The sequence below is a fragment of the Lepisosteus oculatus genome, chromosome 11 (genome assembly GCF_040954835.1).
Source record: "Lepisosteus oculatus isolate fLepOcu1 chromosome 11, fLepOcu1.hap2, whole genome shotgun sequence".
NCBI classification, from domain to species: domain Eukaryota; kingdom Metazoa; phylum Chordata; class Actinopteri; order Semionotiformes; family Lepisosteidae; genus Lepisosteus; species Lepisosteus oculatus.
This window is the reverse complement of record NC_090706.1, coordinates 848,302-865,881: the sequence shown is the minus strand read 5'-3', so window position 1 is coordinate 865,881 and position 17,580 is coordinate 848,302. Positions and strand designations below refer to the sequence as shown.

The 17,580-nt window shown below is 51.6% G+C and overlaps 1 protein-coding gene across 6 annotated transcripts in view; it reads left to right on the top strand.

Annotated features, from left to right (window-relative positions):
- The first annotated feature begins 9,707 nt into the window (after nt 1-9,707).
- The window catches only part of col16a1 (collagen, type XVI, alpha 1), a 57,344-nt gene continuing 49,471 nt past the window's right edge, over nt 9,708-17,580 (top strand). For all 6 annotated transcript variants that reach the window (XM_015348468.2, XM_015348470.2, XM_015348469.2 and 3 more), the window contains exons 1-3: nt 9,708-9,905; nt 11,891-12,018; nt 16,071-16,142. In XM_015348468.2, the coding sequence (XP_015203954.2) occupies nt 11,925-12,018; nt 16,071-16,142 (166 nt within the window). In that variant the 5' untranslated portion in view covers nt 9,708-9,905; nt 11,891-11,924. The remainder of the gene's footprint in view (nt 9,906-11,890; nt 12,019-16,070; nt 16,143-17,580) is intronic.

The window sequence follows — 17,580 nt, the reverse complement described above, 5'->3', positions numbered from 1 at the left end:
GTTTCTCCGCGTCTCATGGAAAAGAATGTTTCCCAATCTGCCATTCTTCCCATTGAAAAGAGTGAGGATACAGCTGCACAGCACACAGCACTCTTCTCCCAACAGCACTGCTCCTTCAACTTCCAGCTTTGCTCTGGGCCCTCTGAGCCCAGACTTTCGCCTGGACTCCAGAGCTGAATGACTCTGAACACTCAGCTGTACGTGGCTGGGCGAGAAGGCAATTCATTGAGAGGATTGGAAGGAAGAGCAAGGGCCTGTTTTATGTTCAGTGTTGAAATAAACCCTGTTATCACGTCTCCAGACAGAGTGGCAGCTGCCTGTGGACCAGTGTGCGCCACATGTCGAGCTGTTGCCTGACAGAGTGCAGAGTTTAAAGGAATATGGACTTTGATGTCGTCCGACTTCTTGAGTTCGATAGGAATCCTCATTGCATTGTCACAGCCTGTTTGCATTTTCGTTGACATGCTGCGGTTAATTCCAGTTTTGCTCTTTTAGTCGATCAGCTCTTCTTGAGCAGATTTAAAAGCAAAGCTTGGCAGAGAATTCGCTCATTTCACTATTCAGATTTCCATGCTGGTAATTTTTTTTTATTTCTTCTTGTGGTTTCAGGGTTGTTTTCATTGAGAAAACTGAAAACATGCCTGAATCTTCCCTTTCCAATCATCGGAGGGAAACCTGTCTGCTGCAGATTGTAAAAAGAGGTACATTGAAAAGTCATTTGTTTCTTTTCCGGTCTGCAATAGCTGTTGAGGCCTTTGGCCCAGTACAAAAGGTTAAATCATGAGAAACAGAGCTATGTATGTACTCTATGTGCATTCTGTGTAAGATCTGCCTCCTCTCGGTATCCATTGTAATGCAATCAGACAAATCCTAAATGCAGTGATTTGAACAATTTAAATATCACTGTATACAGTAGAAATGCTGCAGGATTTTGGTGGCACTTGGGAACATAGTCGGCAGATGTAAGATGTAAAAGGCCTGCCAAACACAGGTTCCGATCCCAACAGCTGATGCTGTATGTGCCAGAGGCTCCTTCTCTCCACCCAGCAGAAACTCTGACCCGAGCAGCGAGAGGGCGTCTGTGATGAGAGGGTGGGAGAAACCTCTGTTTTAAACCCAGACCTTTGTCCCCTGAAGAGGGGATCAGGAATTTACAGCTTCTCCTCCGCGCTGTAATACTAGCGCATCTGGGAAGGGGCTGGAGTGGGTTTTGTTCATTATGCACTGAACTCAAAGCCGGATTTAGAACAGTAATAATAATCTGATCATGTAATTTGTAAGTCGCTCATGATTTTAATGGATTAGAATCATTCTTTATCTCTTGATTGCAAATAAGCTTTTAATATCCCAAAACAAGCATCTTTATAGTATTTTACCTACTTAAACATTTAAACAAAGTATTATCATTTTTAATGTCTTAATAGCACCTTAAACTGAAAGGTGTGAGTCTCTCAACACCAGTTCTGCAGACACGTGCTGCAGGTCTCTCCCCCACCGCCATGTGTGGGTCGTTAGCTATTCATAACCCAGTAAAGACAGATCCCATTAGCCTCCCCAGACAAGGCTTTGGGAGAGAATTACTCCCAGCTTTGATCAGATCCTGACAGATGTATTATAAAAAACAACAAAGACTAGTGTGACTCTGACACATTTTGTTTTCTCAGAAGAATTTTAGAGATTCGTTGCAGTTATCCCATCGACTGCTGAACGAATGTTCGGGGGCTTTTCAAAGCCGCTGTCGAGTCCCCCAGAAACGGTGCAAATCACTCCTGAAAGCGGGTACAGTTTGACTGCGCGTGCGGCAGTGTGTGGGTGGACGCACTGCTCCGTGAGGCAGGGGAATGTGAAGTGTGCCCCGTTTCCCAAACTCCTTCCATTCCCTACACCCGACTGCCTCTCCTGCCGCACAGTCCCTGCTCCGCCCTGGGGAATTCCAGGGCCATGCAGGTCTTGGCACTCTCCCTCAGCAGGGATCGGAGCAGGGCATGGCATGGGGAGGGTATGGGCACTGACATCCCCAGGGCAGGACTGTGTGGTTTCAGGAGCCAGGCAGCTCTTCTCAGAATTTGTTCCTTTGTTTCATCGTGTTTCAAGAGCTTTTTTAAACGGTGAAATAGCTAGGCTGTCACGTGATTTTACGATCAAGTTGTCCGGTGTGTTAAGCAGGAAGAGGCTTGTTCCAAACTCAAGCCCTGGTTCTGCAGTGGCTCCTGGTGACCTCAGACCTGTGGCCAGCACTCTGCTGTCACTGCTGACGCAGAGCAGCTACAGTACTGACAGCTAGTATTGTTCTTTAGTAATGAGGTGAAACTGTAGAAGAAAAGCTCTACAGGTTGTGTTTGATAAGGACACACAACTGGCAAGAAATGAAAGAACTCAACAGCACGATTCTCATTTCTCCCTCTTTGGGGGAGTAGAGCAGCTTAAAGAATGAGATGTAATAAAACCCATTTCCTTGCATTGTAAAAACACAACATGGAGCAGTAGTATTTCCTTCACCACCCCACAGGGCTGCGTCTGAGATCAGAGGGTGAAGTACTTCCTGCTGTTCTCCGGCTCAGTGTTAAACTCGCAGGAGCGACCCAGGTGAGTGCGGCCGGAACGGCGGGCATTGGCGTTAGCTGTGATTACAGAGAGCAGGAAGGTCCGGCCGGGGTTTGACATGGGTTGGCATGGGCCGGTGACGGGCTGTGCCAGAGGCAGTCTCTGTGAGCAGTGGGAGTACAAGAGGTGTGCTCCTCCGCCAGGCCTGACCGCAGAGAGGCCGAGGGCTCAGGAGCCCATGGGACTGAATGACTTTACCTGCGGGGTGCATTGCGCTGCATCAGTCGGTTCTGTGCAGACAGCACACTTAAGGCAGCAGGGCATCTGGCAGTGCTGTGGCGCCACTGATGAGAGGGGGAGAGAGAGAAAGGAAATTGATGCCAAAAAGACTTCATAGGATGCAGAACGTGTTATCAATTTGGATTTCTTTAATTTACTTTTAAACCAAACTGCTTCCCCACCTGAATGCAATATAGAATCTTTCTTGTGGCATCAACAGCAGAAGTCCCAGTGACTCGGGAGTACCAGCGCTGCTAAGAGAGCAGAAGGAATCAATGATCACTCCAGGCTAAATGAGTGTTTGTTTTTAATCTCTATTATTAGTGTCTGTTCAAGTGAAGTGACTGAAATGTGACTTATCATTCATCCCAATGAGGTTTGGGTCCCTGCTCAGCTCCACTCTTTGTATTTCAAAGACCAGCACTAAAGACAGTGTCGACCTGTTCTCCTGGCAGGTGTCCTTTCTCTCTCTGCATGCAGTCCCACCTCAGGCGGACTGAGAGCAGAGCTGGTGCTTCTGTCTGTCTCGGCTTAAAGCCGTTTCTCTGGACCAGCAGGCTGGCGGTGCCAGAATGCTGACACACGCGTCGAGCTGTACTGTGTTTATCACGTATGAGTGGAATATCAGCTGCATGCTGAGTTCATCAGCAGGCATGCAGCTTTTATCACTGGGGTATTTTGTTTTAGACTTCAGATCCAGAAGTCGTATTTTTAAATATTGCTGAGTTAATGACTACATTTAATGTAGTTGGTTGATACAAGGTCCATTTACCATCTTCCTCCAGAAGACAGATAATTCAGAGTTGCTTAGTCATGGTTTTGCCATTTATATTCATTTCATTTTACTGTCTGGGGGAAGGCAATTATATGTTCGTGCAAGCCTTACCTCCCAGATTTATGTGGCACCTGATGTGATAACCAGCACATGAGGCTCTGCTGCAAAAAGAGATGAGACATAAAATTTAGCTAAAAGCTCTGCCACACAGAGGGGCTTTCATCTCTCTCTCTTGTCTAAGGTTTAATAAAACTTCCTTAGGGAATTGCTTGCCTCGAGTCACATCAGATACTGTGATCTGTAATGAGAGAGGAACACTTGCCCACAGCCTCTTCCAGGACCAGCCTGGCTGCACGCTGTGCTCAGGAAAGGAGTTCCTCTAGTGCTTCGGCTCTTTGTTATTGTGTTCTTTCTTACTGTTATTATCGTGTGCGAGGCAAACATCTGTCTCCCGATTCCAGCTGTTGCGTTACTGTGGGCCAGCAGGAAGAGGAGAGGAGCTCTGTGTGGCTGCTCTCCAGTGTATCTGGAGAGGGCTCAGTAGCCCTCTGCAGGCTGCAGCGTGCTGTGTCAGGGCTTGTCGTAGCCAAAGCAGGGTCTTATAATCCTGCCACTGCTCCATTCAGTGCACATGATTGACAGGGGAGCTAGAGAACCGGAAGGGAATCCAATGAAGTACAAATACTGCATGGATCCCAGAGGAAGAATCCCATTGTTTAGACTTTGATCAGTCTCAGGATTTACCTAATGGAATTGAGCTGCGGACTGGGTTTGGGTACAAGCAAGCCCTTAGCCCAGACATTTAGGAGGGACCCTGTCAGGTGTACTAATTGTTCATTTTATATTCCAATAAATTTGTCTTTGATGAAGAGCGAAGAGTGAGCAGTGCAGTAGATGAACATGTACCCCAGGATCAGGCTGGGCAGTGGGGTCAGGGAGATGCAGGCATGAGCAGGCCGGACCAAGACTTTGCCGTGCTGATTCAGCGTGCTGAATCACTGGGTCTGGGAAGTCCCCAGTGCAGCTCAGCAGGCTTGGTGGGACAGCAGAGCAGAGCAGCGCAGCAGGCAGGGAGTGGGAATGAGGGAGAGGGGCGGATTGTGGGATCTACAGGAAAGCACACATGTGAGACCAGGGCCTCACAAAACCCTGACTCAGCCCCTCCAGCAGCCAGCCTGCTCAGGACATGAAGAGCCTCTGCTCACCCCACAGTGCCGGGTCTAATGCTCAGGGTGGAGCCAGGAAAGCTACGGCCAGTACCGGGCCGGTGCAGTTTTAAAAGAACAGTGGTCTGATCAAGTCGACCTCGCCAAAGGGAAGCTTGGTGCCGCATTACGGTCTTTGGAGAGAGAGCTTCCGCAGTTCTAACACACAGCAGAGTGGAGGAGCAGGCGGTGGGAGTACCGAGTTAAAAGGGGCCTGTACTATTCAGAATTGTTTCAGTAGGGGGGTAGGGCATCCTGCACAGATTTGTTTTCAAGTCAGCTGGCCGCAGTCTGCCGTCTGCAGCAGAGAACAGCAAGAGAAAAAAAAAGAGAAAAGTTCCAGAGGAAAATAGCAGCGCTGCCTGTGTGAAGTGTCTCGCGGACAAGGAACATCTGGTACCAATTCCCAGCCTTTATCACTCCCTGGCTTTCTTTCCACATGGACTCAGGGGCCGAACCCAGTGGAGGAGCCCCACACATCGCCAGTGTGGGTTAACACCGGAGAGCTGGCTCTCCGCCACCTTCTGCTGCAGGCTGGGCTGAGCTGAGCTGCTTCCCTGCAAACACAATCAGCTCTGAGCTCACCTGCTTTCCATTTTGCTTTATTCTGCCAAGCCTGGACCCGTTTCTTTGCTCGTTTCTGTGCAGAACCTGTTGACGGAGTGCGATAGCATGGCTGTTGTCCAGCGCTGCCTGGTGCATCAGCCAGTCTGCTCTGAGGTTCTGGGCGGGTTTGTTACAGCAGCAGACCTGTAGAGGAATGCGAGAGCATGATGCTGCAGCTCCATACATATCCCCATCGTGTGCTGTCTGTCAGCAATCTGTCAGCGCAGGGAAGAGCAAGCGGAGACGCTCCCAGGCTTCAGGGCATGTCTTACCAACAGGCTGAGAAAACCAGAACTCCTGAACTCCAGAGTCCTGAACAGAGAAGACTACTGAACAGAGGAGGCCTGAACCAAATAGCAGAGCCCTTCAGAGGGCTGAAGCGTAGTCAGCCTGGGGGACTTCAGAAGCAGCAGTCGAGCATGACCCAGAGGGACCAGGTGGAAAGTACGGTGAAGTACGATTGAACCGAGAACAGCAGGCACTTCTTCACACAAAGGGCTGTGAGACTGTGAAATAAGCTCCCCGGCCTGTTTGTAGCCTGTCCTACTGTATTTTCCTACATCTCCTGGCAGCACAGAGCTGCTCCCTCATGGCTTGAAGAACGTCTGCAGCGGTTCTGGTTCTGAGCGTGCTCACGCCTCGCCTCCTTCCTCTGCTGAGCTCAGACCAGGCCTTCGCTCACTGGCTCTAATCGAACCACAGCCAGAGGTTTTATTCAAGGAGCAGAATCACTGCTGGGCGCCTGTTCCCTGTCCTGTCTGCATTTACACCACTTGTATAGAAGTTTGCATTGCTGCTTCTAGCCCTGACCCACCCCAGGCACGTGTCTCCGTTCTCCATCTAACGCAATGAATAAACACGCCGCAGTGCTTCTGCAGGAGCGCAGGACTTTCACCACCGTAATCTCGCAAACCAGGCTTACTGGGCTTTTTATTTGCTGTGTCATGCCAGAGGGAGAGAAGTGTGAGGAAACAACGTCTGAATTCCTTTTTCTCCCTTCTCGCATGGATGGCAGCGATGTTCCCCTTTCTCCAGCGGGTTCACAGGGCTTCGCTGGCGCTCCCTCCTGTCCGCGACACCAGCGTTGTGTCTGCTTCTACACCAGACACTGCCTGCGTGGGTGAAGTGTCGCAGCTCAGAAACGTGCAGTGATCCCTTAATCCCTGCCTGTAGGATGTTCACACTTCCTTGAATCAGCCAGCACTTCCGAACTGAATTCGGGGGGAGCGGCCCCGAACTCTCCCTGGGGTGCAGAGCTCCACACACACACACACCAGCAGCGCTGTCTGCGGCTCCGGGGTGACGCATCACCAGACTCCGCACACTTTCTTTTCTAAACTTTCCACCGATTTTAGTTCCAAGGGAGGAGAAGGCACAACAGGTTCCTCTTTTCAGGCAGATTTCTCTTTCGAGCTCGTGAAGTCGTGCGTTGGCAGCCTCTTCCCAGACGCTGTGTTTTTTGGCGAATCCAGAAAAGAAAAAGAGAGGGGAAAAGAAACAAAATCGAATGTTAACATTTATGTTACACATTCCTTTCCCCCTGTTCTTCCTGCCTGACGAGCACGCGCCGGGCCTCCCTGGCACAGGCACGGAGTGGGGCGCGCACCTCAAGAGGCCCTTGTCCTCTGGAAACGTCACTTCGCTGCCCTGCGTCTGTGAAGGGATTCCAGCTGCAAATCGCTCGTCTTTGTTTCCTTTTTTCCCCTTGCGGCTCGGTTTCATACTGCCTTGCGTGTAGAAATTGCAATGGTAGCGCTGCAGCTCTTTACACAAAGGGTGGCAGAAGTTTGGAACAAGCCACCCAGCCCTATGGTTGAAACCGATACTCCGGCTACTTCCAAGGAAAGGCTTAATGAGATCCTCAGATCCACTTTTCTTGTTTGGCCTCTGTCTCGAGTGTGTTATGCGTTTGCCTCACTGTGTCACCCGCTTCCCTGAGATGAACAGCACCAGAACTCGCACGGCACGGTCTCCCAGATCTGTGTCTTTCGCTTTGCGCCACAGGCCCAACCCAGCAGCTCCTCTCTCCAGGGCCTGTGCTTTCCAGCCCTTCGTTCTGTTTACTGTGGTAAATTGCCTGGCTGGTGTTCGCAGGACGGCCCAGAATCCACGCTCCATCCGCGTGTGTTCCTGATACTCCGCTGTGCGCTGCTCCGCTTTCACCTCGAAACCCCGCCAGAACCCGGCACAAAGGAAGAGCTGACCCAGCAGCAGTGACTCTAACAGAACCTTGCCCTCCTGCGCTCGTCTGGGGGCTCCTCTTCTCCGAGAGCGGCGCTGATCAAGTCCATTCGCCGTGACGGATGGGAGAGACGAGGAAGAGGCTCGTTTTCCACTCTGTGGCCTCAACACAGCACAGCTCCTCTGCCAGCTGCAGGGTACAGCCAAGTCGTGTTAACCCTCTAAATCCCCTGGCGGGCGTCCTAGATGGAAATCTGTTTCCAATCTCTAGAGCTCGTTTCTGAGTGACTTGCTGCCTAAGAAGCCGTTATCTTCCATTATCTTCCCATGCTCTCAGACGCCTCTTTATGAAGCAGCTGGACGCTGACGGGCAGGGCGGGGATGAGCCGGGTCCACTTGGAGATCCAGTCTGGCTCACCTCTGGCGCCTCGTTACTGCAGTTAAACCAGTAAGGAGTCAGCTTGTTACCAGTTGGATTGGGGTGCAAGCTTGTGACACGCAGCCCTGCAGGACCGGAGCTGGGCTGCCCTGCCGTGTGGGCGGTGTCGATTTAGAAGAAGAGAGCTCAGCTCCTTCGTGCTGGACAGTCCTGCTGCTCTTCTTTGTTGATTTTCGTGCCGCCCTGGTGTTGCTGGGAGGTTCTGTTGCTGTTTTTGAGGACTGGGCTCATTTTCCATCCACAAGATTACAAAGTTTCTTAAAGCTCTAATGGTAAAACTAGCCACTGTATCACATCTCTTTTTAACAGAAATTAACTTCCTGTCTGTTCCTTCAAAGTTCCAGAGCACAGATGTAGTAAAATTACTAACGTTCCTGCATTTAGTGTTTGTGCGCGTGGACCAGTAACAATCTAACATACAGTAGTTGAAAGTGTCTGGACTATTAATTAATAATAATAATTAATTACACTTATATAGTGGAGCGCTTTTCTGGACACTCCACTCAAAGTGCTTTACAGGTAATGGGGATCCCCTCCACCCCCACCAGTGTGCAGCCCCACCTGGATTGATAAAAGCCCATGGGAAATTTGGACAGGACACCTCTTTTCGAGAAACACCCCGGGATTTTTAATGTGAGAGATTCAGGATCGCTATACTGGGGCATCAGGACCCACACAGACCGCAGGGTGAGCGCCCCCTACTGGCCCCACTAACACCTCTTCCAGCAGCAGCCTTAGCTCTCCCAGGAGTCTCCCATCCAGGTGCTGGGCTGCCAGGTGGGAGGCAGGGTGCCATAGCTGCTGGCCACATTGTTCTTACAAATCCAGAGGAAGCCTCCCTCTCTGGAGGCAGCTCGCCCCTGACTTTCTGCCCGCGCTTTTCCAGCTGGATCGGAGTGTGCTGGCGACGACATCGCTCCTGCTCTCCTTGGCATCCTGCACGTGTGAGAGACTAGGGGTTAGCCGTCTTCTTCAGGAGGGTGTCTTTAGTGGCCATTTATTCTCAAAAAGGACGGAATAAAAAACATTTAGGTATTGAAATGAATAAAAGTCATTTACAAGCCTGCATTGGGACGGACAGATCCATTTTTCCCCTCTGTGGGCAAACTGCCCTGTCCTCTTAGTGAATTAGCTGGGCAGGTTGCCCACAGTGGAAAATCAGACCCAAGCCTTTTAAATGTTTGTCAGAAGTAAAGTACAACAAGAGGAGCCTTTGACATGTCTGCGGCTAGCAGAGCAGACCGTGTTTTAATGGACTGACGGCTCTGTGGCTCACAATGCAATGTACTGGACTCGCTGAGACGGCACTCGCCAGCTGTTTATCGGGGCGCGACCTTCTGGAAGAGGGAACGTGTGCGGAGCGGCGCTGTAGACCCCGAAAAAAAAAACAGCTGGAAAGAGAGTCATTCACGCGCACACATGACCTCCAGGCGACCCGACAGGTCACGGAGGTCCAGCTGGATCCTGACCCACCACACCGAACCGAGCTCGGCCGCAGCTCAGCAGAGCTGTTTCGGCCGTTTGACGAAATCAAAAGAAGAAAAACCCTCCGTTTCCCTCCCGGAGAGCGATGCCCGCGGCGCCCCGTGCTGGTCCAGGTGATGTCAGCGCGTCTCCCCGCCGAGCCTTCGCGCAGCGAGAGAGGAAGAGGGGGGGGGGAGAGAAAGAGAGAGAGACTTCTGCACAGCGCAGAGGGAGGAAAAAAGTTGGGCAAGGCGAGGACGCAGAACTCCCTTCCCTCTCTCTTCTCTCTGCCAAAACTTTAACAATTCCTGAACACGGTGGATGTGTCCTGTTAACTCTTCGCTCTGCTGGCTGACACACTTTCTGGTGTTCATGCGGACCAGTGCGGCCAGGGATTAGTCCGTGTTTATTGGTATGACAGTCTTTTTTAATCGCATGCGGGGGCAGTTTTGCGGGAATAGCGTTCTTGCGCGCAGCATCAGGAATCTTTTGTGCTTTTATGGAGGGAAGCCCAGTTAGACATCAGATCGACGTCTTGTGTTTGTGGTGTAAAAGCGCTGTTTTTTTTCCCTGGTGGCGTTAGATGCGATTGTATTATATTCGCCTCAGGACTGCAGTGTTTGGGGTTGGAAAACATACTCTTATGAGCCTTAGCCTTTCCAAAAAAAAAAAGACCAAATCATTGTTACCTAGATCACAAAAGCTGGTGTGCAGCGACTGTGCGTTAGTTTGTTGCTGTCAGTGTCAGTGTTTGTTGCTTTAATTAGAGTTGTGCAATTGCCTGTCATCTGTTTCTTTTTTTCGCGTGTACTGGAAATGTAAAAAAAAACTAAATGATCCCCAATGCAAAGTGTTTCTTTAATTGTGCTGCTACAGTTAAGTTAAACTGAACTACGACGCTGTTGATGCGCAATTACGTTCTGAAATTGTGTTCTGGAGCTACTTATGCCACGTACAAATATTAGTACTTGGCTGAAAGCACAACCCTAAAAACGTGAAGCTAGCACACAAGCAAAATTTGCACGCTCGTTAATAACATGCCTGATTACAAGAATCAAGTTTCCAAAACTTTGTAGGCATTGTGGAGCCCTCTTGTGGTTGTGTGCGGTACAACAACGCTTCGCATGTGCAACCTCCTCACAGTTGTCTGGCCAATTTTCTTTACATTCGGCGACTTCGGCATTCAGGGAAATGGAAATAAAAATATCTGCTCCACAGGCGCGGAGAGGATGTGTGACACAGCGGGGGTCTGTGATGAGAGTTGTAAGTGCTTGATGCCGATGTGCTTCTCAGTTCTGGAGGTAGTGCAACACTGCCAACTCATCAGCCCCTTCCTGCAGAGCCCGGTGAGCTCCAGCAGATGGCGCTGTCCTTGTCCGGTGTGCCTGGGCATGAAAACCTGAAACCTGACACCTGAAGAAGGCTCCACAGCTGAAACGTTGTGTTTTCTTTCTTCTCTTCTCAGCATGGAATAAACCTATTACTTGTTCCTATGAAAAAGTGAGCTTACAAAATGTGCTCTGGTGGGAGCGCATGCATGCTAGTGTAGCACTGCCTCCTGTCAAAGTGTTTACCGAGCCGCCCCCAGCTGGTGACGTGCCTGATCAGGTCCGTTAATGAACTGAGAGCTCCGCCAGAGGAAGAACAGGTGAAGGTCTGCAGGTCACAGGGGAGACGAGCTGCCCGGTCGCACAGACTCCATGCAGCTGTTCCTGTGAAAGTGGTGCCCCAGACACGGGCTCGGCGTGCGACGCAGGAGTGTCGTTTTGCCTGACGAGCGCCTCGCTGCCCAGAGCCTTTTCCTGCCCGTGCTGCTGGTGCTCGACGCTGGTGCCTCTGCTCCCCGAGGCCAGCCGCTGGGCCGATTCCCCGGAGGACCACATGTCGGATCTTCCCGACACTGCTGCTGGGTGTGAGCTCTGCGCTCATGCTCTCCGTGGCTCCTCACAGGCCACAGGTGCACGGTCTGCCACCCCCGCGAGCCCCTGATCTCACAGCCATGTGCAAAATCCTGCGGCGCAGTCCCGTGAACCAGCAACAGGTTAACAACAACGTTCCAGTAATAATCTGTAATCTAAGGCCTTTCAGTGTTGACGACTGTTTGCCTGATGAATCACTTTCAGGGTCCAGTTGAGAGTTTCACCTCCAGCTGTTAATGTGTGTGTGTGAGGAACGAGTGTCAGGATCAGGTCATCGTGTCTCTCACCCCTGCAGGTGGGGTTGGGGTTGTTGAAAGAGCCCTGCACTGCGGTCACCGTGTCTCTCACCCCTGCAGGTGGGGTTGGGGTTGTTGAAAGAGCCCTGCACTGCGGTCATCGTGTCTCTCACCCCTGCAGGTAGGGTTGGGGTTGTTGAAAGAGCCCTGCACTGCGGTCATCGTGTCTCTCTCCCCTGCAGGTGGGAGCTGTGCGGCTGACACGCGGAGGAGACCATGTGGGTGACCTGGCCGGCGGTCGTCTCAGGCGTGCTCTGCCTGCTGAGCACGATGCTGTCATGTGAAGGAAGCCAGCTGTCCTCTGCTACAGGTACTAAGCTGCTCTTCTTTCTGCTGTTGAGGACAGTGCAGCAGTCGGTCAAGGGGCTCACGGGCGGGACGCCCAGCCCGCGGTCCTGCTGCCTGTGCTGCAGCTCCGCTCTCCACACCCTGGCTGGCCAGCAATCAGGAACGATCAGCTGACTTCTTTTGAATTTAAAGAGATACGTTTAAGCAGTTCCAGATTTTCTGCTTTTGTCAGAAAAAAATGAGAACCAGGAGCAAGCTCCACTCCTCTTTTTCCATTTGTAATCATGAGCAATGGGTGAAGGTCTGTTATTCAGAAGATAAATGGTTATTGTGGTGAGTGAGGATATTGCTGTGCAGATCTCACAAAAGATGTGGAAAAGAAGGACTTTCTTGTCTTTAAAAAGCAGGGGCGGAAAATTCAGTCTACTACAGATTTTCCAGGATTAGAAAAGAGGAACAGTAGTCTTTCTTACATTTTCCTTGGTCGAATGGAGGAGTTGAAGTCAGGAGCTAGCGTGTTGAAGGGCTTAGGCGTGTGGGAGCGGGGCCCTGCTCGGAGATCTGGGTGCTCTGTGGCTGGGAGGAGCCTGTGGGGAACCCCAAGAGCTGGCGTGAGGCTTGCGGACTGGCGGCCCCTCACAGGCTCGCGAGTGCCAGCGCGCCGCCTGGCCCGGTGCCCCTCAGACGCGCTTGGCGTGACCTCCTGTACGAGCTCCGAGGCGCGGGGGCTGCGGCGAGTCCCGGCAGGGGGGATTCTCTCTCAGGGAGTCACTGACTCAGTCACGGCCTCGCTGGCTCGGAGCTGAACATCGCCGTCGTCTGACTGCATGCGAAGAGAGGATTTCCCTGCCTCTGTGGCTGCTGTTCCCAAACCCACGCGCACAGTAAGGAGTATGAGTCTCCAGTCGCAGACCTTTTCAGGATTTTGAGTCAGCGTCCCCTAACTCATTCCAGCCCCGTCTCCACTTGGGAGCCCAGGCCGCTCCTGTCCTTCTGAAGTGCTAGCAGCCCTGGAAAAGTGTGGGTTTCCTGACTTCACCCCACTTTCCAGTGTGTTCCTGCAGCCGCTCCTGCACACAGGGTCGGGTGTCTATCAGGGGATATTGGCTCAAAAAAGTGTCGACTTTGTTACAGACAGGCTGCTGCTGTGTGATTTTCATGTGCCCATCAGCTGAGTACAGCTACATTTATAGCGAAGAGTACATTTGGAATGGCCCCACAACGATTTTTTAATAATTTCACGAGTTCTCACATGGGGCAGCATGCTGTGCCGTTTTCCCCCTGAAATGAAAAGCAGCCGAGTCTTGTGGATCTGCGGCGCGGCCCTGTGGGGCCCTGTGAGGCCCCGTGAGCGGGCAGGAGAGAGCCACGCGTGGCCCTGTACCGCGGCAGCGCAGCGGCGCTCGTGTTCCTGAGGCCGGCCTGTTCAGGACGAGCCCGGAGGAATCCTCCGCTTGAGGAGCTCACCTGGTCGGCCGTTCCAAGTTCTACTCGGCTCCAGCGGCCTCAGATGTCCTCCAAGCAAACATCAGGACTTGGGCACCTCTTGTGTGTCCAAGTGAGTCACTCTGACAAAGACCAGTGGGCACACGTGACAAGTTCCCTGAGCTCTCGCTGCTTCCCTCGTTCTCAGGGGCGTTAGGAGAGACCCCTCCAGCCTGAACCCCTTCCTCCTATGTGACCTCTCGCTCTGTGTGGTTCCTGCCTGTACCGTAGGGGGCGACCTTCCAGCCCTTCAGTCACACATCCCGGTTTCCTGCGTTTCCGGGCAGTGCCGGAGCTCCTGCTGCTGAGAGCACGCCTGCGTTCCTTCTCTCCCCCGACCCCCGAGTGTCTGGCGTGGGCAGGGTGTAGAAGCAGCAGGTCTCTCCTTCCCTGGGATGTAATGTGACCAACAACAGGGAGGATGTTTCTGAATCCCTCGTTTTGTCCCACTGAGCGGTGAGAACCAGGCCTCTGAAGTGTCATGTACAGCCCGTCCTATTTCTACCATCTCTTTGGCCAAAAATGTTTTTGGCTTTTGAACGGTGGAGCCAGGCTGTTAAATGCTGAGGTTTGGCACATGTATGCTCCTCCCGTTGCTGTTACCAGATCGTCTTTCTCCCTGGCGCGGATGAATAGCCTCTTGTATTCTCGTCTCCGGGCAAAAGTGGAGTTTGACAAATAGGAAGTAATAAAATCGTTTATTTTCTTGCCGCGAAACTCGTCGCAGATTTCATTAAGGGGAAAGAAAGCAGCACAGACGCACACCTTTCCTGTCGCTTACTGTGTAACAATTTTGAGGCAGCTTTCAAAAGCAACTTCTTGCCATCATCAGTACATAACTATACGCTGCTTAATTAATTGCTGAAACATGCCGGAGGCAACTGTGGTTAGCATACTGCTGGGAGAGGCTCCCCGTTGTGTTTTAAAGCTGAGCGCTCTAGTAGGTTTGTGTGGTGGAGGGGTTGTGAGTAATGCAGAGCCTGCTCACTTCAGCTTTAAGGAGAATAAAGAACAAGCAAGTCGAGCTTCCTTCTGCGCTGAAAGAGCAGCTTAGCAGCGAAAACAATGTGTTTCTTCATTCTAGTTTTCAGGATGGAGTCAAACTTTCCCTGCTCCTTTGCAGCCAGTGTACACTAATGCAGCTCCCCACTGCAGCCTCTTAAGAAGAATAAACCGCTTAATAACAGAATGTTCCTTCCTGCTCTTCGAGCGGCTCGTTCTGGAGAGCCCTGCGCCCCGTGCTGCCCGGCGGGGCTGTGTGACGACCCCGCCGGTGTGCTCCGTGCAGGTCTGACCAGTCCAGCGCCCTGCCCTTCTCTCAGACAGCCGCTCCTCCCCAGTGCTTTCATCTGCAGACCCAAGCCGACGGTCAGGCAGCGTGCCGCTCCCAAACACAAGTGTGTGAGAGACGGGCCCTTGATTTCCCTTCCTCAGGTGTGATATCCTACTTAATACATGACACCTGGAAGGGTGAATGGGACCCCCCTCAGCCGCTGGGTAATTGCAGGACATAATAATAGCAGGAACAAGTAAAGGTTTATTCCAGGCTGAAAAAAGAAGAAAGTTTCGGCCGTGGAGCCTTCTTCAGGTGTGACTCCTCTTCCAAGCTGCAGCTGAGAACAGGGTGCCAGCAAGCACACATTTACTGTTGTTAGGAAGATTAAGAAACTAAGATTCTATAAAAAAAACAGCTATTTACATAAAGATTGGTCTATAACCGTATTTGCAGGGAAAAAATGGGACTGCAAACAAAAATGAATTGGCCTTTTAAAAATTAATAACATTCAGAGTCACAAAGCGTATGAAATACATGTAATAGGTTTATTCCCTGCTGAAAAGAGAAGAAAGAAAACATAACATTTTGGCCGTGGAGCCTTCCTTAGGTGTAACCTACGCATGCTGACGCAGCTGAACTATAATAATAATAATTCATTACACTTATATAGCGCTTTTGTGGACACTCCACCAACAGCACTTTCCAGGTCATTGGGATCCCTTCCAGCACTACCAGTGTGCAGCCCCACCTGGATGATGGGTAACACCCCTCATTTTGAGAAACACCCTGGGATTTTTAATGACCACACAGTCGGGACCTGACTCATTTTGCGTCTCATCTAAAGGATGGCACCTTTTTACAGTATAGTGTCCCCATCACTATACTGGGGCATCAGGACCCACACAGACTGCGGGGCAAGCGCCCCCTACTGGTTCCACTAACGCCTCTTCCAGCAGCAGCCTTAGCTTTCCTGGGGGTCTCCCGTCCAGGTACTGGCCAGGCTCACAGTGCTGAGTGTCAGTGGGCTGCCAGTTGGGAGTTCCGGGGTGATACAGCAGCTGGTTAATTACCAGTAGTAGCTCATGGATTCAGGTCCCTGCTGCTGTGTCCCAAGGACAGGGTGCTGTGCTGTACCCCAGTTACCCTAGTCATGTGAGCGGGCTGCAGTAATGGACTAGCGTGCTCTCTAGGGCAGAGGAGAGGAGTTCTCTCCCCTCGGGAGGCCGCTTGGCCCGTGTGGCTTGCAGGCCCGTGCCAGACTGCGACCCGCTGACATCGTCCCCGAGCCTGACAGCGCTGTGCTGGCTTCCCAGGTGCCCGCTGCCCCGTGCTGCAGGTGGAGGACTGGAGGTTCCAGCCCGCTGAGCTCCAGAGCAACATCACAGGTGAGCGGAGTGTGTGTGCACTGCGTGGACAGGACAGCATGTGAGAGACAGAGAGACGGGGGGGAGGAGTCCGTGTGCCACGTGGACATGTCCACTGGGAGTCTTCTTCACGCCCTTCTCTCAGGACGGGCACAGTACAGCAGGCAGCTCCACTCAGCGTAGACAGGTCATCACAAAACAGTGCATAATGACAGTACTGTATGTACAGACAAGAAACAGACTGAACAATAAATATGTGGTAGCCATAACTGAGCCACTAGTACTGCGAGGCTGTCCACACACAGGGGGAGGCCTGCGGGGAGGACTGTAGACTTACCCAGCAGACTGACTATAGTGGACAGTCGGAAGAGGGGCCCTTGGCCCTGAGAGGCCCTGTGAGGCATGCAGACTAGGTAGCCTGTTTCCTTCCCACAACCCTTTGTGTTAAAGAAGAGCCTCCAGTTCTCAGAATTGCCACTTACAGACAGTTTCTACTCTGAATACTAGAGGGAGCAAGGGAGCAATCAGGTTGAGTGTACAGTACTGTGCATGCAGAGGTGCAGAGTGAATGTAAATGCGTATAACAAGAGTGGCACTCTGCCAGACACCTGGGCCGGAGCCCCGGGCAGAAAACGTTTGCCTGCTGTTCCTCAGCTCTTCAAGGTTGAAAGGCAGTTGATTCCAAGCACACAAGAGGCTTGAGCACATTCAGCATCCCATTGTCAGAACGACCCTGGGTGACAGGAGGGCCTTCGCCTTACAGAGCTCATCGGGTTCTCTCTCTCCGGCCCCAAGGCCAGTACTGGAGACGAATTCCCACTCCCACCTCTACCTCCCTGAAAGGGACCGTTATTGAGACGCCAGCCAATCCTAACTGAGTGGGAAAAAGCGGAAAACATGCAGACTCCACACAGACAGGCACCCCATCTTGACATGAAAGCTAGGAGCCTGGCGGAGAGGCAGACAGCTACCCCCCATGGCATTGTGCTCACTGTGCTGCAGCCTCCTGTGCTTTCAGGGGTTCAACGGCTTTGACTCGTCTCAGAAATGTGACCCAGCATTCCTAGTGTGGCCTGCCTTTCAGATGTTACCTACTCTCCTGAAAGGAAAATTTTACAAATTGTGTTTTTTGATTTCTGGTGACTATCTCCCGATTTACTGTAGTTGTTAAAGTACCATCTGCTCCTTCGGCGCTGTCTTCAAAGAACGTCAAGGCAAAATTTGGAAAAATCAGTACTGAAAATTAAAAATATTTGGGGTGTAAAGATAAATCTGAAAATGTTTAAAGTAACTTCAGGAAGGAAAAATGTGAGAATTGTTCTGAAGAGCCAGTCCTGAGTCAGAATAAATCCTTACCGAGTGTTTGTATTTCAGCAGGCTGCTCAAAGTCAATAGACAATTGATTCCAGGCCCGCATGGAGCAGGTACCAGACTGCACAGAGAGCTGGAGTCCTCTCTT